Source organism: Gymnoscopelus microlampas (assembly GCF_963454915.1).
Source record: "Gymnoscopelus microlampas genome assembly, chromosome: 6".
NCBI lineage: Eukaryota > Metazoa > Chordata > Actinopteri > Myctophiformes > Myctophidae > Gymnoscopelus > Gymnoscopelus microlampas.
The window spans coordinates 42,252,263-42,278,396 of NC_139943.1; the positions used below are offsets into that span (position 1 = coordinate 42,252,263).

The following is a 26,134-nucleotide window of genomic DNA, read 5'->3' on the forward strand; positions in this document are numbered from 1 at the left end:
CCCACTCGTCCAGGTGGCCAGTTATCGCCACCCCTAAGTGCCCACTCGTCCAGGTGCCAACATGTCCCTAGTGTCCAGATGGTTTTGGTGCCCAGTTGTCCAGGTGCCCACCTCTTCAGGTGCCCAGTCATCCACCTGTTTTGTATTTGCGTATCTATTTAAAAAAAAAAAAAGGATAGCAGATCTACAAGCTCACTCACAACACGTCACATGGATGTGCTGTGATATAGCCAGTGTAGATCTACTATTTACTAGATCTACACGTCTACAATTTTCCACTAGCCAATCTTACAATAAATTCACTGAATCTCTGTATGTCTGTAATCTACACATATCTTGTCTCACTACACGTTTCTCTCTCTCTCTCTCTCTCTCTCTCTCTCTCTCTCTCTCTCTTTTTTTTTTTTGAACGACACAAACCGTGTGGGGTCCCTCAGTCCGTGCACAAGCTATTTTCAGATGGGGGTCTGCGACCTTCCTTGACATGAAAAGGTTTGAGAACCACTCGGCTATAATAGCCTACACCTGACCCAATTAATTGATTCGGCTATATTTTAAATAGGCTAGTTAATCTTAATCTACAAAGTCATCAAATAAATGTAGTGGAGTGAAACAAACCAAAGAAATACATGATTTTTCCCAAATGTTTTAGTAAAAGCAAAAAATAGAAATACTTAAATAAAGCATACAAGTAGCCTATATCCCAAAATTGTAGCTACAGTCCTTGATTAGCCTAAATGTACTTAGTTAATTTCCACCAGTGGCCCTGACGCATTCCTTTCAACCACAGCAGGCTACAGGCTACTCTCTCTTTAAGTCTTATTAGCTCATGCTGAGGCGCAACAGTTGTCTATCTGCACGCAATCAGATAGATGGTTGAAGAAACCAGTGGTGGAAAGTAACTAAGTACATGTACTCAAGTACTGTACTTAAGTACAATTTTGAGGTATTTTTACTTTACTGGAGTATTTCTAACATTCAGTACTTTTTCTTCTACTCCACTACATCTCAGAGGAAAATATTGTACATTTTAGGCTACTTACACTATTTGACAACTTGTGTTACTTTGTAGATTTTGATTATTATCACAAAACACACATTAACCACTTCAGCCCTATTTACATTTTGGCCATTTGAATCTACAAGCTACACATGTGACATTCTGCATAATGCTCTCTACTTTTGGTACTTAAAGTATATTTTGATACCAATACTTTTGAACACAAGTACATTTTGAATTCCGGACTTTTACTTGTAACAATCTCTACATTGTACTATTGATACTTGTACTTAAGCAAAACATGTGAGTCATTTTTCCACCACTGCCTATATAGCCTAATTTGTATGCCACATTCTGAACGTGCAGAAAAGACATGACGTGCGTGACGGTGCGTCATGACATTTATAGTCCTACCTGTCCTGGCGCGGATATAGCCATGGAGCGGAAGACCGAATGATTCAGTTAAAACAAGTAGTATCAACAGGCCTGGATAATAAAGCACGCGCACATCACGCGTAGTCACTGGTATTATTCCATAATTAGAGGAAAGTGATGAAAGACACGCACTTACCAGTGGTGCCCGTGGAGAACCTGTTCATTCTTTAGGCTATAGAGGTGACTAGAGATGCACTGAGATGGTGGACAATCCCCGCGCGCTCCCGTGTCCATGCAGGCTTAACGCTGGACGCGCGCATGGAGGCTAATTCCCTGGCTGCTCCATTCCAGAGGGAGCAGGGAGGGAACAAAGGTGTGTGTGATGAGAAGGTATTATTATGTTGGAGTTAAAAACATTCTATGAATTGAATACACAGGAACCCAATGGAAACAACTAGCCATGGTGCTTTTTGCGTTCAATGATCCTTTGAGCATTGTATTTGTAACTGTACTTTCTGATGTGCTTTTTTTTGCAAGCAAACTGTTAATTAAAGGCAGGGTAAGTGATATTTGTTGGTATTTTTTTGTTAAAAAGGTTAAAGTACTATATTCTGATAGTAATCATTGCTACAGAGCGTTTGTTCGGTCACAGCGGTCTCTCCAGCTCTTTAGTAAACAATATAATTACATTTTCAGGTAGGTGACAAAATTTAAGCCAATCAGGAGAGAGCACTGAAAATGCATTTTCTGTTTAATAAGAGCTGGAGAGACATGGAGACTCCTTTTACTGAACAAACACTCTATAGCAATGAATGTTAAGGATTTGATTTCCAACAAACACAACAGTTGCATCTTCTCAAATTCTTAATTGCAGGCACGCAAATCATATTCTACAAGTCACAAAAGAAGAAACTCATACACTCACATTTGTACTTGCAGTAGCCTAAATATTGTATATCTGCAAATCAGCATTTGCATTTATGCAATGAGATGTTTTCATAAATAGACTTTTTTTCCCTTCTTTTTAGCACAAACACAAACTTCTTGAATCTGCTGCCCACGGGGTCAGTCCTATGATGCCTCAGCATGTTCCCTCAAGCCTAACCCATATGTTCCCCTCAGCTTAAGGTTGATGTTGGGTTTAGGTTTAGGGTTAGGGTTGGGGTTATGGTTGAGGGACATAGGGCTGAAGGGGCATAGGAACATAGACATGCTCCTCTGCCCACTACGAGTTCTGCACGCACTTAATTTGCACCTCATATCAGTGAAATGTGGAGCCAAAGTGATTTGTGCACCTGTAGACCCCAGTGTAGCTCAGGAAACCCTTTTATTTTTTTAAAGCTCTGCAAGGTCAAAGGCTGTTTGTAATGTATCCCTGTCTGTCTGTGTGTTTGTGCATGTGTGTTTGTTTGTGATTCTGTGGCTAATCTTGCAAACTGCTACACAGTGTCAAAATTAAATGTGCATGCTGCCAGTAGGCCAAGGAACTCATGTGAGATATACTACTTGCCAGAGAGAGCATGCATAATCAGACACCACTGTATTATAGTGCAATTCGCCAGAGATTTCTCAATAAATGAGCATAGGTCAAAACTCAATCTCACCCCTGAGCAATCAAGCAGGGCTCAGTGCCCGGGGGACCCAGGATTGAGTCCTGGTTAGGACATGAAAGTTACAGATTGCAGCTTTAACAGAGGAATGAATTCATTATTGTTGGTGACTCGACCTGAACCAGCCCTGACCAGCCCTGACAATAAGAAAATAAAAAATCTGATGTGTCCCAATACATTGTTCTGGGGAGGGGAGACACTGTAATGCTTACACACAGGAAAAATCCACACAGGCAAATAAGTAGGGTTTGTAGGTGTTTGTAATGTTTATTGTATATATGTAAATGTTTATATGGATACACACAAACTGTACCATCTATACTCTCACATCTCTCTCTCTCTCTCTCTCTCTCTCTCTCTCTCTCTCTCTCTCTCTCTCTCTCTCTCTCTCTCTCTCTCTCTCTCTCTCTCTCTCTCTCTCTCTCTCTCTCTCTCTCTAGGCGCAGTGTTTGGACAAACAGTCACACGAGGTGACAGACAGGACAGTGTGTTGGGTCACGGTGCCATTGGAACACAGCAGTGGCACAGAGAGAGACTCCGTGGCCACGGCTGCACAGCACACGCACTCCTGCTCCACGCCGGCCGTCTCCAGTGAATATATGGATTTGCTGCGACACTTCCCCTAGAAGAAACACGACAACACAGGCTGAGACAGTAGTTATGATTCACTGAGTTATGTAGGCTAATCCACCGATGCGACATGCTTTGACCTTTATCCATGAACATTTGTGTGTGTGTGTGTGTGTGTGTGTGTGTGTGTGTGTGTGTGTGTGTGTGTGTGTGTGCCCTTGTCTCTCACCTCACAATAGTGCAATTCTATCTGGTGCTCTGACTGACAGTCACCCACTTTGACGTAGTTGAGTGTTCCCACCGTGTTCCTGCACTCGGGCTCCGTACCTGCACACAGCAAGACATGTCATTGATTCACAAACTCATATTAAGTTGCTTTAATCTGAAGTGGGAGCGCGTATTTTGAAAAGCGCACACTGAGTCTGCAGTACTTACATATCTCACAGCAGCTGGTTCCTAATTGGCTAACTTTCCCCTGAAAGCAACAACAACAGAAAAGGTTAAGAGGTGGCGAGATTGGTTTGTGTGTTCGTTCTATTGGTTTAGTGCGGATGATGACAGATCTGAGCAGGATGAAGGACAGGTCATGTCATACTGTACCCCGTGGTCCAGGCATGCCTGCCGGTCAAAGGGAGGGCAGTTGGTCACGCTGGTCCGCAACTCCAGATAGCCTTTATCGTTCACACTACAGTCGTACCGGTTACAGCCGTCCTGTTGAGTCGTGTTCACCTACGGAGAGATGTGCACGTGAGAGCCAGACAGATATATCGGCCATCATTTGACTGTCTTTTTTTTCCTTGTACGGCATCTGTAATGGCAATTATGCATCCACATTTTTTTACCCCTTTTCTCCCCAATTTAGTTGTTATGCCAATTTCCTCCCTACACACATTTCTGTGTGTTGTCACTGCTGTTATAACCTACTGGCTCACCTGCCAGTGAGGAGCCCCCACCGGGAGGACGTAGAGCCTTCGTCCTACTCCTCCCGCCCAACACTCCCCACCGACAGGTGCCGCCCCAGCCCGTAGGAGTATGTGCACATGACAAATATCCCCCTCCCTGCCTGGCTTCCCTCCCTTGAACACGGGCCAATTGTGCCCGTGTCCCAATTTCTAACCACTGCCAGGTTGAAAGTGGTTAGAAATTGGGACACCAATTTCTAACCTCAAATAGAACCTTTACTCAAACCGTTTCAAATTGAATAGAAAGCGTTGCACTTTTTGACAAAATATCAGTCAAAACATCTGTAATTGGTGGTCTAGGACTTTCCAAAATTGGGATCGGCATCGAACCCAAAAATATGCCATCGGTCAGGGCTCTAGTGCATGTGCTGTACAAACTCTTATTGTTTCATGGTGTTTCAAGGCCGTTGCCAAAGTTAAGTGAACAATCACTATGGGTTTTTACAGTCTGTTGCATTAACACTAAGGATTTAGCAGTGAAGTAAGATAAGATCAGATCAGATACATAAGATGAAACTTCATTTTCACAAATACAATATTTGTCTTGCATCACATGCTCCAACAATTATCAACAAAAACATTGAAGGAAGTGAATGATAATGGGCAAAATACTATATGCTAAAGACTGGGCACTTTAAGTCACATTTTCTGACAGGAGTTATAAAACCTTATTTATTTATACTTATGGCACGCGTCGTGTCGCATGCTGAAAATAGACAATCTACAAGCTCACAACACGTCGCCTGACACATTGTGAGCTTGTAGATCAGGTATTTTCGGCTCATAACCCTGGCACATAATTTAGGAATAAATCAATCAAGGCTAACGATCAAACCTGCATGGTTCCTACCTGCACGGTGACGGTGGGTACATCCGGTTGTTCTAAGATGCAGGCCGCGGGGACACATTGGGCACAGCAGGTGTATGGCTCCTGCTTTGGAATGTAGCCCTGGAACACCATGCACAGGTCACAGTGAGTTCAGGCAGGAGGACACAGACACATTATAGACAGTCACATTTAATGCATGCAGTAAAATCCTCTAAATATCCTAGTTTTTCACCAGGTTGATAGTGGTTAAGCCTTCAGTCATATAATCCTAAATCTCTTACATGTTGGCACTAAATTGTTCTCTTACTTGTTTGCCTATTTATCTCGTTGTTTGTTGACTGGGGTTCATGCTTACTCTGCCTACTGTGATCTTGCACTTGTAAGTCGCTCTGGACAAAAGCATCCGCTATTATTATTATTAAGCCTTGAGTCATATAATCCTAAATCTCTTCCATGTAGGCACTAAATTGTTCTCTTACTTGTTTGACTATTTATTTCGTTGTCTGTTGACTGGGGTTCATGCTTACTCTGCTTACTGTGATCTTGCACTTGCAAGTCGCTCTGGACAAAAGCATCAGCTAAATGCCTGGTGAGACATCCACTTGCCATACTGGAGAGGCCCCGAGAGATTCAGATTTTACGATGATGGCAGAGAACGTCATTCCAGGGTGAAAAAAGGCTTTGAAAAATGACATAGGATGATGATGATGCAAGTGACAGCATGGATGATGACAGCAATGATGATAGTGGTGATGATGATGATGATGGTGATGACAGTGGATCATTATAGCTGATGAAGGCTACCTTAGGGCAGGTGGCGCAGGTGGTCGTTTTGCAGGCCAGTTTGTATTTGGTCACGGCTCCTTCTTCCACCGAACACTCGCAACGTGTACACGTGTCTACCATCACCGTCGTCCCTGGCTAAACACACACACACACACACACACACACACACACACACACACACACATGTTAATGCACACAAACAAATCAAGTGTGAATATTAAAAGAAATAGTCATCCAGAGATTCCAGACATACAAACACACATCCAAAGAAGAACATCTTGTATAACGTACCTTTATTATCATGGTTTGGTTAAAGACACAGGCATTCACAGGCGCTGTAGAAAGAGCAGCACAAATAAAGCAATGATTCTATTACCCTACATAACATTTTTGAAACATTTTGTCTATAATGACATGCCCAAAATAGGGACACCAGGTTGATAGTGGTTAAGCCTTCAGTCATATAATCCTAAATCTCTTCCATGTTGGCAATGGAACGCTAGACTTGGCCATCTCTAATACCAGAGAGCCCTCTGTTGGCTAGATACGGGAAGTACATGTAGTTATTAACTATTGTATGATATTACCTGCATTCATGTGTTCAGTGGTTTGTGTGTATGTGCGTTTGTGTGCGTTTGCTTGGTGTGTACAGTATGTACTAACTGTTGTTTGTATGTTTATGTTTGCATACAGTAAGTATGTAGGCTAATAAAAAAATAAAATCCTGAGTACAAATGGACACATTTACTGTGGGTGTGTGTGTGTGTGTGTGTGTGTGTGTGTGTGTGTGTGTGTGTGTGTGTGTGTGTGTGTGTGTGTGTGTGTGTGTGTGTGCGCGCGCGCGCGTGCGTGCGTGCGTGCGTGCGTGTACTTGCCACACTGGCAGCGGGGACAGCATTCCTGGTGGTCACAGCGTAACTCCGTTCCTAACGGGCAGGTTGGAGTTTCAATCTGTGAGCAGCTGGCGTTGGACGAAGTGATGAACAGCTCTTCGTTCACCCTCACACACTCATGGAAGAGACACTTATCCTCTGGGGACTGCCACTTCTCACCCGCCTGAGCGCACACAGAGACGACGGGATGAGGTGAACAAAAAGACAAGTAGAAGAGATGCGTCAAGCATTTCGGTGCACATTTGTTTGCTGTGCCTGCGGGGGATATTTTTATGGTCCCTGGGGAGGGGACATTTATTTTACTGCTTCATTGCAGTAAAATGTGGGGTAAGTGTCTTGCTCAAGGACACTTCGACACGAAGACTGTGTGAGCCGAGGGTTGAACCTGTGACCTTCCGATTCCCAGACAGCCCTACCCTCTACGCACTGCCCTCTGTACCCAGTCAGCAACAGCCACCCACATTTATTTGCATTCCTTTTCCTTACTTGAGTTTTCTTTGTGTTTATTGTATACTGAAGGAGACTCATTCTAACACATAGCCAAATGACAAGAGCTATGTGAAACAGCAATAATTATTTCTTATATTTGACCACTGTGGAGTTATACAGTGTATTACTTACTACACACAGGACACTATAATGAATACCAGAACATATAGAGACAATCACTGTGGTAATAGAAGAAATTAAGTGCACAGTACAATGTGCAGCCCTTTATCTGTCACTCAGAGCCTTATCCATTTGAGTGTACAAATGTAACCAAATGGACCTGTAAAGATTCATCTGGTTACATTTGTACACTGTTAAGCCTGTATGTGAAATTCAGAGTGAGTATTAATACATTACAGACGTACTCGTCTAAGTTGTCGGCCTGTTAGTGTGTCTCCTCGCATCTCTCCCTCTGACTCCACACAGCTGTTTTTCCTGCATTTCCCACAGCACTCCCCCTCTGATCGGGTGTATGACAGGCCCTGCAATGTACAACAACATTCGCATTAAATACCATCACAATGCGTGTGTTTTGCACTCTGTATACTGTACATGCATGTGTTTGTGTGTACAGTATGTACAGTACTAACTATTTGTATGTTTATGTTTGTATACAGTAAGTATGTAGGCATGCTAATAAGTGTGTACATTGTAAAATCCTGAGTACAAATGGATACATTTTCTGTGTGTGTGTGTGTGTGTGTGTGTGTGTGTGTGTGTGTGTGTGTGTGTGTGTGTGTGTGTGTGTGTGTGTGTGTGTGTGTGTGTGTGTGTGTGTGTGTGTGTGTGCGTGCGTGCGTGTGCGTGTGTCTCTCACAGTGGAGCAGGTCCGCTCACAGACAGGCGGGGTGCACTGAGCGATGTGCAGAGATGTGTGTTTGTCCTGCTGCTGAGTGCAGCTGCACTTCTCACATCCCTCGTCCCATTGGCTGCCCACCGGGTAGACCACGCCCCCTACCACACACACCTGCACAGACAAACAGTACACGTTGTTAAGATGTGAATGGATAGTGTAAGAGACAGTCCAGGAACTTGACTTATAATGTAGCCTCAAAGACATAGTGTGAAATATAAAATCATATTCTGTAAGTATTTGATCGATTTGCCATTTTTACCATGTTGTTTTTGTTGTTTTTTTTAGCAATTTTTACCCCAACCCTAAAGCCGTTATCGTGCAACTAAGTATAAATCAGGCATAACTCCATCCTCAACCCCTAAACTTAACCTCGCACGCACCTTGTCTGGCAAGCAGTCGGTCTCTGTGCATCCGCAGTCGTTGGTGGAGGAAGAAGTAGTGAAACCAGGTGGACAGGAGTGTGTGGAGTTCTGGCAGTCACACACACATTCATTCACATCACAGCACGTTGTCTTCTTGACTGACAGCCGGCGGTGGGCGGGACAAGTTCGTTGAGCTTGCTGAGCGCAGTCTTCCTTTTTACAGACTGAGTAAGCGAGAGAAAGGATAATGGGGCAAGAGCGATTTGGAACAGTGCATGTACAGGTGTGGAGATGTTTACAGCTGTGATGCAAGGAAAAACAACAAGTGGCTCAAATGAGAATAACACTACTGCATTAACTACTACAATTACTACTACTATTACTAATTATAGTGCCTTATAAAGCGATTAGGTCTGGGCATCTGTAATAAGTGCAGGACACGGAAACAAAATGAATCAATCTAATAATTAATACTATTGATTATGATAATTATAATAATGTAATATTTTAAGTAGTTCAGTAATAACACAAATAAATGTCAAGGCATTGCAATAAAAAAGCGAATACTGTATACTAGATTGTGTGCAGCTTACCACACTCATACACGGGCTGACATTCCCCAGGGTTTTTCAGAACCACAGTCTGTCCATCATCACAGGTGATCACCTCGGGCAGATCACAGCTCACCAGATCACACACTGTGAAGTGAAGGAAAATGTCTACTGTTCAGCGCATGGTGCAATACCGACCGATGGCCATAACTACCAGTGATAAGTCTATATGGGGATTCTGGTTCCCTCAGAGTAAAAACAGTGGGGGGAAAAAAGAAGAGAGGAATAGAATGTTTGCCTATTATGATGGTACATTTAGACATTTAGATGCTATAGACCACTGTTTCCCAAACAGTGGGTCAGGACTAGGGATGTTAACAATTAATCGATTAATCGAATTAATCGATTAAGAAATGATTCGATTAAATCAAACAATTAACAATTAATTGAAAAAATAAAAAATAAAAAAATGTTTTAATGTTCAGAACCCAAGATATGATGATTTGAAGATTTTCTGCTCCATTCACTTCTTGTTTAACTTACTGAAAAAGGCTGTATCTCGGCTCCTAAGCACTTTTTTTTAGGATTTTTTTTTAAATCTGAAATTAAGATTCTCAGATTTAAAAAAAACGCCGCTTATCAGTTAACCGGTTAATCGGTTGATAAGGTTATCAATTATCAATTAATGAATTGATCGATAATTTGCATCCCTAGTCAGGACCCATGTTTGGGTCGCGACTCGCGAGTAAATTTTCTCTTTTTTCTTCGTTTCCTACATTTCCTTGAGCTAAAAAGTTTGGGAACAACTGCTATAGACTATTAACTCCCAGCATGGCAAGAAAAACATGAAATGAGTTCACAAAACATTCACTACACTAAATTAAAAATAGATTAAGTGGGCTGTGACACAAATAGCTGGTGAAAACAGATGGCTGAGGCATGCTGCTCCACTCTTTTCCAACTCGGATTCTTCATTAGTTGGGTAAACAATTTATAGGTTTCCTGAGCTGAATAGATTAAGAACATTGTTTATTTATTTGGGGGTTTCTGCATTTATTTGGATAGTGCAGTTGAGAGTGACAGGAAACTGTTAGAGTGAGACGGGGAGTGAGACGGGGAGTGACACACGGCGAAGGTCGTCAGGCTCAGGAATCAAACCCCATTAGAGCCTATACTGTATATGTGGTATGCGCCTTAACCACTTGGCCGGTGGCGCCCCTAATGATGGTACATAAGACATGATACATGTACATACCACACTCATATTCAGGACAGCACTTGGACTCTCGCTTCTCCCTCAGGATCTCACATGGTCCACACACTGGAGCTACACACGCACACGCACACGCACACGCACACGCACACGCACACGCACACAAACACACACACACACACACACACACACACACACACACACACACACACGCGTTTACACATTCGTACACACAGACAACCACATACGCACAGGCACACAATCATAAAGGTGCTTTGTAGAAATACATGATGCAACACTCTATATGTCTACTATAATACGTTGATCAACACATTCAAAGTGATGCGTTGTCAATACAGTGACCCTGGCAATGTTGGGCAAACTCCTAATGTGGTGCTTCACGTCTGGTTTTCTATTTGTATATACAGTATATAAAAAGCAGATAGCACTAGAGGTACTTGCCTTTGACATCATTGCAGGGCCGGGCAGTGCAGTTGATGTGTTGTTGGTCCAGACACATACAGATCAAACATGGATTCTCATCTGGTACCCAGCTCTGCATGTACTGTATAGACACACCATAAACATGTCATGTCACATTGCACTGTGTTACTGTCACTGTGTTGTCATTTTATAAATGCACACTGGAGGGCAGTCACGGTCCAGCTGAGCTCATCGGGAACTATACACGATGAAGAAAGGCAGCCTCAAGGTGTTCATAATTGAGCCACATGATTCATCGCTAACCTTGTCCATTGACCTATGACCACTAAAATGCACATGTCAGGAATTGAGTTAGAGATTTAATAAGAGATTAAGAGATTAAGCCTCATTAAGTCATTGCGGAGAGGGTGACATACAGTGCATACACATAGATAGAAAGCCTCATTTCTCAATCGAATAAATGTGCAACTAAAAAGTAATGCTTTAAGGGAGCCCTTGTGTCTAAATCAGGTAACACAACCACAGTGTCCTGGGCTTGATTCCCGACAGAGGAGCTGTGTTGCCTGACATAAAGCAAAAATGAACTGAAAATATTCTTTGAAAACAGTACAAAACAGCTTTCCAGCACACAGTCCCACACCACGTTTCCTTTGTGTCCTTACCGCGCGTGTGTGTCCGTGCTGGTCAACACACTGGTCACATGCTTCTGGTGCCACACACTTGCCGTGATTCATTACCAGCCCTGGAGAGCAGAAGCAGCCCTCTGTGGGCGTGTCCATACAGAGCGACTCGTTACCCCTGGCAACCGCCCAGTCACCCCGCAACGGTCGCACACTGCCACACTCTTCCACGCACCCGGTCCGACACGCATCATACTCCCTGGAGCTGGGACACTGCATGGCTGTAACACACACACACACACACACACACACACACACACACACACACACACACACACACACACACACACACACACACACACACACACACACACAAACTACTTAAAACTTCACAGTCTGAAACATTAGCATTGTTACTAGTAAAAGTGTGTGTGTGTGTGTGTGTGTGTGTGTGTGTGTGTGTGTGTGTGTGTGTGCGCGTGCGAGTGCGTGTGCGTGTGTGTTACACATATACGTATGTATATGCAAATTATGCATGCACACACTTTATGCTGTACATTGTATGACTTTGCCAATAATTACATTTTGACATCGATTATTGTGAGACAAAATGTCTGAAATAACAATAATATCAACCGCTTGGCGCCGTTGGTCCGCCGCTTGGCGCGTGACGCACGCTGACTTACGGCAGAGATCAGCGCCCCTCCAGTCCACGCACGCTCCTGTCTGTCTGCAGTAGCGAGCGTAGGTGGCGATGATCTCGCACACATCCGACTCCTCGCACGCCTCCTCGCACTTGGAAATGAACACCTCAATGGGCACGTGGGCGTGGCACGGCTCAAACACCTCGGAACGCAGGGCCTTACAGCGCAGCGCCGTGGCAGGCGGACACAACGTCTCATTATGAGTGGGCTCCTTTGAGGGCCCACACAGGCCTTTGCCGTCATCTGCGGCTACCGTCCAGTCCGAGATGAAGGCTTGCTGGTCGGAGGTCAGCGTGCCGTTTCGGAGAGAGAGCGCGTTGACCTCTGTCTCCCCACAGCCACCTGAGAGAGAGAGAGAGAGAGAGAGAGAGAGAGAGAGAGAGAGAGATACAGACAGTCAAAGAGCACAACAGGACACTGACATGTATGTTACCTTGGTTTTTTATGCTTGACAACTCATTCCATACATAGCCTGTGTAACAGCAAACATGCATTATGTCACACCGAAAATAGCAGATCTACAAGCTCACAACGCGCTGCAATGCGGCGCGTTGTGAGCTTGTAGATCGGCTATTTTCTATGCATGACACCGGCATGCGAGTAAGTCTAAATCAGGCCTAAGACGTCGGGATACTGTTATATTTCCTTGGGACATATTAGGTGTTTGGCCGAGGCTCCTACCACAGAGCCCGGTGGTGTGGCTGATGTTGGCGGAGCTGAGGAGTGTGATGGTGAACTCGTTGCTCTGGGGGGTGAAGGACAGCGTGTAGCCGTGCTCTGACCTGAGCTGCAGCATGACGCCGCCGTAGCGCACCACCTCCAGACCCGCATGCCTCCACGGTAGTGCCAGCACCTCACGGTCGATCTCCACCTGCGCCCACACGGTGTAATATGCAACACACAAACATACATATGTGTAAGTGTATGTGTAAGTTTGCAAGCACGAATACACACAAATATTATGGCATTACTAGAGTTGCACACGATGAGTAATCTCAGTTACCATTCACACACACACACACACACACACACACACACACACACACACACACACAGCCTACCGTCATGTCGTCCTTCAGCAGCAGCGTATACGCTCCGTGGGTCACTTCCATGGCCTTCATGCAGACCTGGCTGTAACTGGCGGACGTCTGGCATCGCCCACTGTGTAGCGTGACCGCTGACACCGCGCCCCCGTCTCCCCCGGTGACGGCGAGGAGCGTGTAGGAGCAGGTGCCCTCGCCGAGCAGTCTCAGAGCCACGCTGTCGAACCTCACCACGTGATTGGTGGAGCTGCCCATGCACATGCCTGTCAACATCAGCCGGCAGGAAGCAAATGTTTACATTATGACGAGAGTGGTCTCCATAAATAGACTTGAATGGCACAGTCAACCGCGTCATGCTAAAGATAACAAAGTCAAGGTTCTATACACTGTGTTAAAGCTGCAGGTTTAACGTCCTACCCGGGACTCTATAGGTGTCCTATCTCAGTGGTTCTCAACAGGCTGTGACCCCCCAAAATAATCATATTTGGACTGGGGACCCCCCACCCTGACAAGCACTTGGAATTGTAGGAGTTGAGGCATTACATCTTGTTTGACTCAGTTCCACGGATGAAAAAGCTGCGTTTTGAGATTGTAGATCAGTTACTTTCAAAATGTTTGCCTTTTTCTTACTATTGACGTATCAATGTCCCCCCCCCCCCATTTTAGAGGTATTAAAAAGGTCTTACAAGTCCTTACATTTTCACTTTAGAAATGTGCAGATACCCTGTATACACTTATACTGTATGTTGGTTTGTTTACTGTTGAGTGAGAAAACAATCATTATATCATCTGGGGACTCCTCAACATCATTTCCCGACCCACAGTTTGAGAACCACTGTCCTAACTGACACCAGGGTCAAAACTTCTCAGTGGAAGTGTAGAGAGACCACCTCCAACCACTAAATGGTCCATTTGGTTACATGTGTAGCTGTACGTTTTTACAATTCGTTTTTTTTTTCTCTCCTTTTTCTTTTTTCTGGCAATTCTCGATTCCCTGTGTATTCTAGTCCTAGTCTAGTCTTCAGATGGGGGTCCGTGGCCAAATACATATACATTTGGGGGTCCTTGACAAGAAAAGGTTTGAGAAACACTTCCCTGACCAACCTATAGGAGTCACTATAGTGCAGCAACAGAGATTGCTCTTCCTAAGGATTGGGAAAAGTCTCTGCTCTGCTGGGCAGGAATTTTAGCTCTGAAATTTTTGCTGTCGGGCATAAACCTCTTATCTCCATATTCTAACTTTGTATGTGTTTTTTCGTAAATGAATGCCCTACTTGATCATACTACAGCGTCACACAAAAGTATCAAAAGCAGCAGATATTCAAGCTCTTTGCGCCGTGCCGCGTTTTGAGATTGTAGATCTGATTGTAGATCTGCTACTTTTGCTATTTTTTTTTTGAATCCTGAAAGGTAATAGACCACCGAAGTCCTGACGTCACTCGTTCATCCCCAGGTTCGTAAAGTAATTTCGCTATGGAGAATAACATTGGGTCATCATAGAATCGTCTCATATAAGAATTGTGGTCCAAAAATAAACAAACTGTCTCGGCGCCATTGTCAGGGAGGAGGTTCTGTATCGTTTATGATAGTCAGTCACTTATATTTGGAACAGTCTGTTCCTGGCGAAAATGTAACTAATTCGGCGGAAGTAACATTATCGTTTTCTTTTCTCACCGTCAGTTGATGCTTCATATCCATAAGAGTCAAACCGCCGGGGTCATTTGTTTATTTTTGGAACACAGTTCTTATTTGACGCGATATTAAATACGTCTATGGGATTCAGAATGGGGGTGGAAAACTGCGAACCAGGTAGACAAACAAAGGATGCGTAAATTACGTCAGACTTCGGTGGTCTATAGTTTTGGACTTATGAGGTTTTCCCCCTACAGACGATATATTTTAATTGATATGGTTGCTGTCGGGCAGAAACCTTGCATCTCCATATTTCAACTTAATTAATTAATTAATTAATTAATGCCCTAATTCCTCATACTACAGTGTCACACAAAAGTAGCAAAAAAATGCCGATCTACAAGCTCACAATGCGCCGCAACGCGGTGTGAGCTTGAAGATCTGTTATTTGCGCAATCTTTTTAAGTTTTCATAAAGTGAACGTTGGTTAAGGTTTTATAAAAATGTAACCAATGAAAAGTATTAACTAGAGCTTGTGACTAAATAATAACTACATTGGATGCATTGGAAAACAGGTTATTTTTTGTCTCCATTTCCTGAAAAGTAACGGTTTTGGACATGCATGTTTTCCACCCGACAGCAACAAACAATATTTCTTCATCCATTATCCCATTAAGATCTGAGACCTATTCTTTTTTTTTTGTTGCTACATCAGTGGTTCTCAAACTTTTTCACGTCAAGGACCCCCCAAATTATATGTATTTGGCCGCCGACCTCAAAATATTTTGTTCCAGGGACCCCTCAGAAGCAAAGATTTTTCCAAAATAGCAGATCTACAAGCTCATAGCGCTTGTATATCTGCTATTTTTGAATAGCCAAAGTATAACATTTTAAGTTCAAGTGGTTCCACTTTAAGTGAGGTATACTCACAGGGGCACTCCCAGTGGCAACCGCACGTGTCCTGGACTCTCGCAGGCGGCATGACGTTCCTACAGGCCGGAGGCTCCAGTTTGTCACAGTTGACCATGTGGCTGCGGAGGGTGATGGTCCCGTTGGGATGGCAGAGGACAGAGTGGCATCCGCCTGCCAGCAGCCAGGACTCACCAGGCTAGACACACACACACACACACACACACATACACACACACACACACACACACACACAGAAACAGTTAATGGTGAGAAATGCCGTGTTGAACCACACGTGTGACGATCTATATCAGCTCAGTTCATTGGCCATTACTCACCTTTCTCTCATTCCCATTATCGTCAATACACACTCCAGGGGGACCAGCTGCGAATCACAATACAACGATGTCATCAAGGTTACATTGTTGTGTCACACTGGTTTAACTGATTTGTAACGGATTTATTTTACTACTTCGCTGAGTCAGTACAAACCGTGCTTTTTTGATTGATTTTCAGTCATCTATTTAGCAGTGCACACAAGTGCGCAAGAGGGTTTGTGTGTGTGCGTGTGTGTGTGTGTGTGTGTGTGTGTGTGTGTGTGTGTGTGTGTGTGTGTGTGTGTGTGTGTGTGTGTGTGTGTGTGTGTGTGTATCATTATTATTATACATTATTGTACATATCTTTAGTTTTTCATACCAGTAACCTGTAAGCTGTTTGTATGACGCTCTGCATAGTAGTGTATATCTGTCTGTTGTCTGTGTGTGTTTGTGTGTGTGTGTGTGTGTGTGTGTGTGTGTGTGTGTGTGTGTGTGTGTGTGTGTGTGCGTGTGTGTGTGTGTGTGTGTGTGTGTGTGTGTGTGTGTGTGTGTGTGTGTGTGAGCCCACCCCTGCAGATCTTCTCTGTATAGCCGTGGTCTAGAGTCAAGAGCATCAGCAGTTGATCCATGCTGCGCAAGTGCAGCGTGTTGTCTTGGTTTCCAGGGCCACCGAGCACGCCCAGTTCAGTCTTGTCATAACGTGGTCCTATCCCAATGGGAAACACTGACACACCTGTGGGAGGAGGCCAGTTAAAACACAAGAGGCACACATTCAATTCATCTTGAAAACTTCAAATGATGGAGCAAGCACAAAAAGAAAATGCCCCTCCCCCCTTCTTTACACCTGATGTGACGATAAAGTTGTCTCCCTTTGAATATCATTTAATCTTAAAATATGAAAAATAAACTGATTGGAATACTGTCCACTGGAATACAATTGGATATATTTATATTATTTTAATATATTTTAATATATATACAGTATATCGTTGCTGTCGGGTAGAAACCAGCTAACTACACTTTTATGCTTTTGCATTTTTTTCCCATAAATCAGTGCTATTGAACACCCTTTACGTCTGTGCGTTGATTAAAAACATATTGAACCAATGAAAAGTATTAAACAGTACTTCTGAAAAAAACAGCTAACTCCATTGGATCCTCATACTTTCTGCTAAACCAGCTAAGTCCACCAAAGGGGGGTGGAGTTAGCTGGTTTTGCTGACCCCAGGCTCCACCCCTTTTGACCTCCAACCTCATTGTGAACTTGGAGGTCAATTTAGCTGTGCTTATCAATGATGAACAAAAGCTCCTAACTCCACTTTTTTTTGTAATTTCCTGAAAAATGAACATTTTGGAGTTAGTTGGTTTCTGCCCGACAGCAGAGATATACCGTATATAAAAAAAACAGTATTCAGAACGATTCCTCCTGATGGATGGGGTTGGCAAGGTCTCACCCGTTATCAGTGCCTCATTCGCTGCTTCTTGGACGTAATCGGTTGACCTGTCAGTCACCAGCATCACCACTGCCTTGGCCACGCCTGGGCGGCCGCCGCTGGTTGGTGAGATGGCTGTCTGAACAGCGAAACGCAGCGCAGAGCCTGGGCAGAAGGAAGTCAGGTCAAGTCAGACGCCATTTGTATTCCACATTTGCATAGCACAAGGAAATTCACAGGAGAGAAGCATCGGGAAATGAAGTGACAAAATAATTTATAATAGTACTCTGCAGTAGAGTGATAGGGGGTGAGGGGCAAAATGTGAGGTTGGGACAAGATATGAAAAGCCTATACTTCGTTGATTCCCGAGGACTACATTAAATGTCTTCATTGGAAATAGCTGATCTACAAGCACACAACGTGTCATGCTGTGACACGTTGTCAGTTTATAGATCACCGAACACATTTTTCACCGAATATACTCCCCAGAAGAGGGATTTTAGGGATTCAAATCCAGGATGGTGTGCACATATGAATGCATACTTCATGTGTGTGCGTGTGCGTGCCTGCGTGCTGATGTTTGGCAGCTTAGGGCATGTGCATGTGTCATTGTAGCCTGGTAAACCCTCCCTCCGGAAATCTCATTTCCATTTGATTCCAGGAGTGAGTCTGGCCTGATTGCCCATTGTGGGAGTTCCTAGCGGAATTACCAACTAACCGAGCCAATCAGCGTCCTCGCTCATTGTTTTGTGATTGACAGCGGGGGTAGGCCAATCAGGTGGAACCAGAGTGGTTCACACGTCATTAATCAATACACCTTTCAACATACACGCTGCTCATTAACATCAGAGACAACCCAATTACTCCTGGTGATAACCACTGCAGCCTAAAGTGGCTTAATTGGACATCAAAGGGCCACTTGGACACCAAAGCTACATTACTCCCGCCCAGCTCCAGCCCACAGCCAAATTGCCCATATAGGTCTGCAGGCCAGACTCACTCCTGAAATAAAATACAATTGAGATTTCTGGAGGGAGGGTTTACCAGGCTAGTGTCATTGCATGTGTGTGCAAGAACTACAAATTGTTGATCTGTCTTCTGATACATTTGCATTTTGACACGATTAATGTCTTTAATGGAAAATCAAAAAAGAGAAATGCAAATGTTACCTAGTGCGGGGGCAGCTTTGGCAGTAGTGCTGTGCATGTTTTCCAGCTGGTTGAGGAGGTGTGGCTTGCTCTGCTCGTCCTTCCAGGTAACCTCCGCTGTGCTCTTGTCTCCATATTGAACCACACTCACCTGAGTAGCGTTCCGCCCTGCACACACAAACAAGGAGCCGGTCCACTTGCATTCATCATGTAACATAGTAACATAACGTCAATGCATCCTCATATCGTCGCTGTTGGGCTGTTTTTTTTTGTTGAGTGTCATGCAAAAATAGCCAATCTACAAGCTAACAACACGTCACATCACGACGCGTTGTGAACTTGTACAGTAGGTCTGCTATTTTTACTATTTTGTGAAAGTTATAGTGAGAGTGGTTAAGTGTTTCTATGGGTCTTATAAATATTTAACTAATGAAAGGTATTAGCTTGTGACTAAATGATAACTACAATGGATCCATTGGAACTCAGGTTATATTTTCCATTTCCTGAAAAGTAATGGTTTTGGACATACAAGGTTTTCACCCGACATCGACGATATAGTGATCATAAAAGTATTTATGGTCTCTGGTATACCTATGTCAGCATCCTTGACGAATTGTTCCACAAATGTCTTCATGTCCTCAAACTGACCCCCGGCTTTCAGCAGGAACAGCACATCCAGGGGCTTCTTACACGGCACTGATCAGATACACATGTACAAATCAACAGCCATGGACTGACAACAGACTGGCTTGTCTGCGTTATATGTGAAGATTTGTTTTTGCATCAAAATAAGCGTGTAGTGTTTTACCTGTCGGTGGCAGGGTGGTGGTCGGTGGCAGGGTGGTGGTCACCGGGAGGAACAGATCAACATCGCGTGGTCGTACGACGTTGCGTGTGATGTTGACGATCTTCGGGATCAATGTGTTGTAGTCGTCCACCATTATGGGCCTCTCCGGGTAACTGTATCGCGTCAAATGCTCGTCGCGGACCTTCGTCCCAACTCCGAAGACGAACACGTGCGTCTGGTTGCTCATGGAGGGCGGGCGAGACACGGTGTCGGTGGGCGGGTTCTCTGTCACCAGGAAGACCAGCTGAGGAGGGGAAGGGCCCGACGGGGGCGGCTTCGATTCCTCCAGGACGGTATTGATGGCGGTGCCCGTGTTGGTCATGTTCCCGCCGCGCCAGCGAATCTGCCAGAGACGCTCTCGCAACAGCTGCCTCTGCCGCCTCACCTCCCACCGCCTGATCTCCACGGTGACGGTCACCGAGTACTGGACGACGGTGATGCGGATCAGCTCCTGCTTCTCCGTCAGCTCCGTGATCACTTCCTCCAGGAAGAGGAGGGACTTGTTGAAGCTGGCCTCTCCGACCGCGTCGGAGCCCTCCACGACGAAGGTCACGTCAACGGGCTGCTGGCCGGGGAAGGGCCTTCCAGTGGAAGGGCCTGGGGTAGTATTAGGAGTGGGGGTTTCCTGGGCAGACGTGGTGAGCGGCATGGCGGTGGTTGTGGTTGTCCTGGTGGGCGGCATAGTGGTTGTGGTTATCCTGGTGGGCGGCATAGTGGTGGTGGTTATCTCGGTGGGCGCCATGGTGGTGGTGGTTCTCTTTGGTGGTGGTGGTGGTCCCGGAGGGTCTTCCCCCAGGGTGCAGAGGTAGTCCGACACCTCTAATAGACGGTCCGGCAGCTCCCGGGTGCTGCTCAGCACGTAGGCCCTGTTCTCCGGGTTAGCCTTGGTGATCTCATTGATCTGCGCCATGCTGACCCCGGGGCCCAGGGCCACTGTCAAGGTGATGATGCTCTTCTTCTTGAGCATCTTGGCCGTGCTGCGGATGGGCCGGGGGTTGGTGCTGGCGGTCAGTATGATGGCCACGCGGCCCGCGTTGTCGCGCTTGTTCTTGTCGTAGATGTTGATGGCCAGGTATTTGACAGCCTCGTCCAAGAAGGCTGCCCCTCCGCCCGTGTAATGCAGATCGTGCACAGTCTTCTTAAACAGCCACTTCTGAACCTGCAGGCGGGAAGGAGGGAGAGACAAAGAGAGAGAGCGAGAGAGGGAGGGAGAGGGACAGAGAGGGAGGGAGAGAGACACAGAGAGAGAGGGGAAGTGAGAGAAAGAATGGAGATAAGAATGGAGGTCCTGTGACACTCATTTTCAAAGGGTCAGCAACAAAAAGCCAATATCTATGGTAAATTGGATCAATAACGCATTATTTAACACAATGTTTAATGCGGCCCGTGCTGCCTGGCTGTACAGGAATCAGTGCGAGGGAATCAAAGTCCCTCAGCATGAGGTTGTGTCTACCTGCAGGTCATAGGTCTTGACTCCTGAGTGGAAAAGCAGAACGGTGGCTCGCGTGTGAGCTGAGCCCATGCGGAAGCGTTCCACTACAGTCAGGATGAACTGCTTCATGCTCTGGAACTCGTCCTCGGACAGAGCCGTTGAGCCGTCCAGGAGGAAGGCCAGGTCCATGGCACGGTCGCAGGCGCCCTCGGGCATTACCGTGGTCTCGTACATGGCGGTGGTGGCGGGCGAGGTGGGAGTGGGGGGACTGGTGAACACGCCCGTGGGAGGACAAACGTCGCAGCTCAGTGTGTTGTTCTCGCAGTGACTGCAGAAAACACAGACAGATGTTGGAATAGAATAGAATAGTCCCCACTCCTTGGGGTGTCTTTTGTCACTGTATATTTGCATGTATACGTGAAATTTGTCCTCTGCATTTATTGACCCATCCTATAACTACTAAGAGTAGTGAGCGGCGCTCTGGAAGCTATAGGGGTTAAGAGTCTTGCCCAGGGACACACATCGCTGGCCTGGAATGGTACCAGGGCCTCCTGTTTGTCCCAGGCTGGCTCACTAGACACTCCGCTTAGTTGACCGGGGTTGGCTCTGTATTTGGTCAACTCTTTTTTTCCGTCTCCGACAAATCTCTTCATTTAAAATAGCCGACAAATCTCTTCATTTAAAATAGTCGATCTACAAGCTGACAGCGTGTCTATTTCCGCCGGTAAGAATTCCCCGGACAATAGGGTTAGTTAGGGTTCAAGTGGTTAAATCAGGGGCATATATGGTTGCTATTCTAATTTAGCCAGGGATATGTGCCACTTTTAAGAATGATTTGAATATCCTCATATCCGTACATTTCTGATTTACCATTTGGGATGTCTGGATCATAAGTCAACGTGTGCATTCATTGTGAGGAGCCACAACAGGACATTTCACAAACCACCTGGGCTGTCTGGTTGAGTAACACAAACCACATTCTACAGAATTACCATATCTGGCAGTGCTGGGGGTCATCGTGGTTGAGGATGACTTTGTTGCCATGGGAGATTTTCTGACCTTCATGGATGCAGACCTTGCACTGGGACACGTCTACACACCGCATGGTCACCTCATCCAACAGTTGGCCTATAGGTAACAGAAGAGGAGGAGTTCCCTCATGATCATTGGCTATGTGCATGTGTACTGTATCTAGAGCACTGCTTCTCAAACTCCAAGGACCCCCAAAATGTATTTGGCTGTGGACCACCATCTGAAAGGGTTTTGTGCCAGGGTCCCCCAGAAGAGAAGATTTATGTTTTAAAAAATGCAAAAAGTATTCAAGATATTTTTGGAATATCTTTAATAGTTTGTATTCAATATTTTCCAAAAGTATTTTTACCCCCAAGGACCCCTTGGGGTCCACGGCCGGAACCTGGTTTGAGAACCACTGATCTAGAGATGGGTCATTGAGGTAGATATTAGATAATTATACTCCAAATACAACATTGTCAGCATTCGCTAAGCTATATATACCTACTGTATGTTTTAATCTGACCAAGTTTGCATAATATTAGTGGCCGCTGTAATGAATTCATTCTCCCTTGGGATGAATGTAGTTTTAAATGATGTATGTATCTTGTCACAGCGTGGGAACGAGTGCATGTGTTACAGCCACACTTTCTAGTTTGGGATGGCTCAGGGTAGAAGACAGGGTTAAGCAAATAGCAATGGGATTGGTTTTAAGATAGTCAAAGGGACAGTGCCCTCAATACCCTCATACCTGTCTAACTTCTCCAAAGTGAGTGACACCCACCGCCACAACACTAGAGGGACCATGATCTGGTACCACCCAAATTTAGAACAAACATGGGACAATTCTGTCGAGGATGTTTGAGAAGTAAACATTTAATATGAACTCAAATATGCTATAACTAACTAAGTACTGACCAGGGTAGCTGTGTCACAGTTGTAGAGTTGAGAGCTGACCTAACCCACTCATTATAATCAGATGGCCCTTAGGGGTATAGGTGTGGGCTGGTGGGCATTGTCAATTCTTGTCTGTTCTTGTTCGAATATGTTCTGTCTGTAGCGTATCTAAGAAGGCAGCAGTGCTGAAATTAGCTGAGTCAGACAGGGTTTCCATGTAAGTCTTGGCTGCTTACTCGAGTAAAATCTCTCTTTGAAATCTGTATTCTTGTCATGCCTCATTGTGTATCTATGTTTTTGAGTACCCAATACAGATTCTTGAATTGACAATTCTCATTCTACTACTCTGCCACCAAAATAGGGAATGCCCTGACACCATCCATCAAAGGACGTGTATCACTGGTTTCTTTCTAAATTGGCCTGAAAAAATATCTATCAGGAGGAGTCGAAAGGAGGTGTCATTCACTGCCGACATTTTTCCTAATTCTCCTTTGTCCATATAGTGTTTTGTATTTGTGTATTATTGCATTCTTTTTTTTATTTTTGTTGATGAATTGAATACATAGGACCACAATGTGTTATCCTTTTAACCTTAATGTCTGACTGTACCATGTGCTGTTTACATTTCTGACTAATAAAGTATTCAATCAATCAATTAAATGATTGTTGTGTTGCTGGCTCACTGGAAACACTCAGACCCAGTGTGGTCCAGGTACCCTCATGGTTCCTTGAGGGGGTTCCAAATGGCCCCTTATGGGTGTGTAACTCTGAGAGTGTACAAATGGAACCAAATGCACCCATCCATTTGGTTCCATTTGTACACTCTGGGGGTCCTTTAAATTAAATCTTTTGAGAACCACTGTGCTACACTAAATGGAACAGAGCCTTCATTAGAATCATTGGTAACACCTGTGAAGGAAGTTAAAAAAATGGCCCAATTTCATTCCAATATGGCTGCTGTGCATAGAGCATAGTGATTACCTGGGGGACAGTAGGCATGGCAGCCATCCACACAGGAGAGTGGACAGGGCAGCGGTTGTGGGTGCTGGCAGGTGAGTGGACAGGCAGAGGAGCAGGTGTTGTATCTCCACTGACACAACTCCTCCCCTGCTACACCCGGGCCTGTAGGGTTCAGCTCCTCACAGCTCATAGCTAAGAGAAATATACAAATATGTACATTATATAGGCTGATAGCCTGTTGTTCTATGTTCATTTTCCACATCAACATTAATCTAACATAAAAGCTATGATAAATAAAAAAAAATAAAAAAAAATCACACCCAGTGTGAAGTGAGCGGTGTGGTCATCACAGTGGTCATCACAGTGATGGAAGCTCAAGCTACACCATGAATTTCATTTTTTTTTAGGTTTTTAGTATTTTTTGGGCTCCCCAGTGTCTCTTGTACCCAAAAAAAAAGTTTTTTTTAACATTCAGTCATTCATGCTCATTTCATGGATTTCCTGAATGGGCGTGTCTGAACAGGCCATTTCAGAATGGCTGTGCAAGTGATGTCACTTGCACTGATTTTGCATTGACGATGGCCAGACAGAATTGCTCAGTAGCTCCCCCCTGCCCAATAGGACGTTTTGGTATTGCAGCTGAAAAAGCCTGGAATGACAGACAGTCAGATTGTGAGAAAAAATATCTGGATGTTTTTTAGGCTTACAACCTGTTTAAAACGTATTAGGGGGCAATATTTATATATAATATATTTTTTTTTAATTCATGGTGTAGCCCCTTTAAAAAAAAAGTTTTTTTTTTTAAGTGCATAGTCCTATTTAAAGGTTATTAATTTCATCATGTGTCTCGCTAGCCAATCACAGTACAGCTAGGGGTGTACTAATGTAGAGGGGTGTGCTATTATGAGCCAATCACAGTACAGTGAAGGGTGTACTAATGAGGTGTCCCAACCCCAGTGGCGTCGTTAGGCGGGGGCTTCGGTGGCTATAGCCAATGAAAAATGAAAAAAGTACCCAAATCCGCGAAATCCGTGGAAAGAATTGCGCATGGGGGGGTGGGGGGGGGGGGGGGGGGGGGGGGGCCTTGCCTGCGGGGCTAAGCCCCCGATCTAGTAGAGACCTAGCGACGTCTGCCCAACCCCACTTATAGGAGCGGCTACACCGCTCAAAGATAACAATTTACACAACACTGGTGTCAAACTAATCTATGAAGCCATCAAAGCTGCAGTGTCACTTGGTGACAACCCATAGCCACTTAATCACATAAATGCCAGCGTCCCTGTTCTGTGGTGAAATATTTGGTGAAAATAGCCAATCTAATCTACTGTACATACTTTTCGGTGGAGACATATGGTGAAAATTCAAATTTGCCCAAAATAGGGACACCAGAGTTAATGTGGTTAAGCACTGCTAAGGACTTTTCACAACTACTGTATGTTATTTTGACATTTTACCTGGGATTATAAAATGTTTGGATAATATGAACCCAGGGAAACTATAATGTGAAAATGAGTTTTCTATGGTAGATGATATCGTTTCTGTCGGGTGGAAACCTCATATGTCCAAAACTGTTACTTTTCAGGATTAAAATAAAAAAGAATAGAAGAATAAGAAAAGAATAGCAAAAGTAGCAGATCTACAAGCTCAAAACGCAAAACGATCAGCTACTTTAGAGTGACGCTGTAGTATGATCAAGTAGGGTGTTAATTCACGAAACAAAACACAACAAGTTTAAATATGGAGATGGGAGGTTTCTGCCCGACAGCAACGATATGTTAGTATCGTCCCATGCTGGCCTGTATGACAGCACACTCACGACAAAGATCATTGGATCGCCAACGGATGGACACGCCCCCCTCTGAACAGGCCTGAGCGTAGGCTGCGATGACGTCACAGAAACACACACAGTCGCCTACTGATGCACAAGAGCACGCCGCCTCCACACACATCTCCACATATGGCTCTGGGTCCACCTAGTCATAATAAAATTATACATGACATACATATTACCATTTACATTTCATATTTAGGAACACTGGCAAATGCGTCATCCACCGCGTCATTGTGATACAGGGAGATTAACCCATTCAATCCGGGAATGCATCTACAAATGTCTTCTAAATCCTAACAGGTTTCTGAAAAACGTATGTTGCTATAATATCAGTGGTGCTCACACTTTTTCATGTCAAGGTGGGCACTGGTTGAGAAACTGCTTTATGTTATAGTGTCTCTGCTAATATA

At 44.6% G+C, this 26,134-nt stretch overlaps 1 protein-coding gene across 1 annotated transcript in view; it reads right to left on the reverse strand.

Moving 5' to 3' along the window:
- Positions 1–3,227: 3,227 nt before the first annotated feature.
- vwf (von Willebrand factor) overlaps positions 3,228–26,134 on the reverse strand; it is a 40,548-nt gene continuing 17,641 nt past the window's right edge. Inside the window, exons 25-53 of the mRNA XM_084060658.1 lie at positions 25,710–25,866; positions 23,915–24,085; positions 22,018–22,153; positions 21,047–21,353; positions 19,555–20,752; positions 19,338–19,442; positions 18,768–18,914; positions 17,620–17,763; positions 16,734–16,898; positions 16,187–16,233; positions 15,870–16,047; positions 13,326–13,570; positions 12,946–13,135; positions 12,247–12,606; positions 11,603–11,841; positions 10,959–11,061; positions 10,539–10,610; positions 9,326–9,430; positions 8,751–8,956; positions 8,332–8,481; positions 7,880–7,996; positions 7,008–7,188; positions 6,424–6,467; positions 6,151–6,267; positions 5,368–5,466; positions 4,156–4,284; positions 3,991–4,030; positions 3,785–3,882; positions 3,228–3,607 (exon numbers count right to left, since the gene is read on the reverse strand). Coding sequence (XP_083916784.1) covers positions 3,422–3,607; positions 3,785–3,882; positions 3,991–4,030; positions 4,156–4,284; positions 5,368–5,466; positions 6,151–6,267; positions 6,424–6,467; positions 7,008–7,188; positions 7,880–7,996; positions 8,332–8,481; positions 8,751–8,956; positions 9,326–9,430; positions 10,539–10,610; positions 10,959–11,061; positions 11,603–11,841; positions 12,247–12,606; positions 12,946–13,135; positions 13,326–13,570; positions 15,870–16,047; positions 16,187–16,233; positions 16,734–16,898; positions 17,620–17,763; positions 18,768–18,914; positions 19,338–19,442; positions 19,555–20,752; positions 21,047–21,353; positions 22,018–22,153; positions 23,915–24,085; positions 25,710–25,866 — 5,436 coding nt within the window. The 3' untranslated portion in view covers positions 3,228–3,421. The remainder of the gene's footprint in view (positions 3,608–3,784; positions 3,883–3,990; positions 4,031–4,155; positions 4,285–5,367; positions 5,467–6,150; positions 6,268–6,423; positions 6,468–7,007; positions 7,189–7,879; positions 7,997–8,331; positions 8,482–8,750; positions 8,957–9,325; positions 9,431–10,538; positions 10,611–10,958; positions 11,062–11,602; positions 11,842–12,246; positions 12,607–12,945; positions 13,136–13,325; positions 13,571–15,869; positions 16,048–16,186; positions 16,234–16,733; positions 16,899–17,619; positions 17,764–18,767; positions 18,915–19,337; positions 19,443–19,554; positions 20,753–21,046; positions 21,354–22,017; positions 22,154–23,914; positions 24,086–25,709; positions 25,867–26,134) is intronic.